Here is a 1,191-nt window from a genome sequence, read left to right on the forward strand (position 1 = left end):
ATGTATGAATAAACAGAGGTAACTGTTAGGTTTAAGAATATTAGTTGGGGCGAGAAATGTTTTAAATTTGTAATATACTTACTAAAAAGAAAAAGAAGTGTGTTGCTAGGTAGATTGTTGTTGTTTATTGAAATTGGGATATACAATTTGAGATTGGAATATAGTACATGGATTAAGGTTAATGTCAAGTGAGATACGTGTAAATAAGTAGTAGAAGTTGATGGTAATTTGTGTAGTGGAAGATTACGACATTATGATTAAAGTGTATTATGAGTTGTAAAGAATAAAGGTATTTGAAGGAGGTAACAGGGTTGAAATATATGGAAGCTAGTGAATTTGAATACATCTATTGCTCTGCTGGTAAATGAAATAATTTAGTGAAAATTAATTTTAATAATTACAGTAAAGAAGTTTAACAATTGGCGCAGTCGATTATAAAGAACAATACGCTTTTAAATACTAAAGATGGCTTCATTTAGCAACTTTGAACCTTTTGATGTGGAAACAGGTAGAATTCAAATTTACATTGAGAGATTCGAACAGGTGGCGTTATCTGCAGCTTTACCGGAGGATCGGAAAGTAGCAACATTTTTGGCTGTCATAGGGGGTCCAGCTTATGAAGAGTTGAGAAATCTGTGCACGCCAAGTAAACCAGCACAAAAATCGTATGAAGAATTAAAACAGTTGATGTTAACGCATTATGGAGTTAAGACTAACGAAATAGCTGAGAGGTTCAAGTTCCATCAGTTGACACAACGAGAACATCAAACGGTTGCCCAATTTGTATTGGTGTTGAAAAATCAAGCTGCTTACTGCAACTTTGATAAATGTTTAGACCATTCATTACGGGATCAGTTTGTGTTCGGCATGAAAAATAATGTAGGCAGATATTGACGTCTAGTTCCCTTGATTTTCAACAAGTAGTTGATATTGCTAAGGCGGTTGAAAACACGGAAGAGCAGATGACGATTTTCAGCAGTGTTTCGGAGCGAAATCAACTTCCAATGAACATGATGCAACATAGCAGAATGAGAGAAAGGAAAGAAGTACAAGGTCGCTCAGCATATCATACTAGTACAAGTAACTCACCACGATCATGGTATTCTACAGATTCTAGTAACTCGCAAAGAAGTACAAAGAAGAAATTAGGTTATTCAGTATCATTAGATTCTTCAGATAGCAGTGATGGAA

General features: G+C 34.8%; 1 protein-coding gene across 1 annotated transcript; it reads left to right on the forward strand.

Moving 5' to 3' along the window:
- The first annotated feature begins 465 nt into the window (after positions 1–465).
- Positions 466–894, forward strand: LOC145672516 (uncharacterized). The gene has a single exon (XM_081741678.1). The coding sequence runs from the start codon at positions 466–468 to the stop codon at positions 892–894; it is 429 nt and encodes a 142-aa protein (XP_081597804.1).
- The last annotated feature ends 297 nt before the right edge of the window (positions 895–1,191 follow it).

The sequence above is a fragment of the Thermobia domestica genome, chromosome 16 (genome assembly GCF_964235325.1).
Source record: "Thermobia domestica chromosome 16, izTheDome1.hap1.1, whole genome shotgun sequence".
In the NCBI taxonomy this organism is placed as follows: Eukaryota; Metazoa; Arthropoda; class Insecta; order Zygentoma; family Lepismatidae; genus Thermobia; species Thermobia domestica.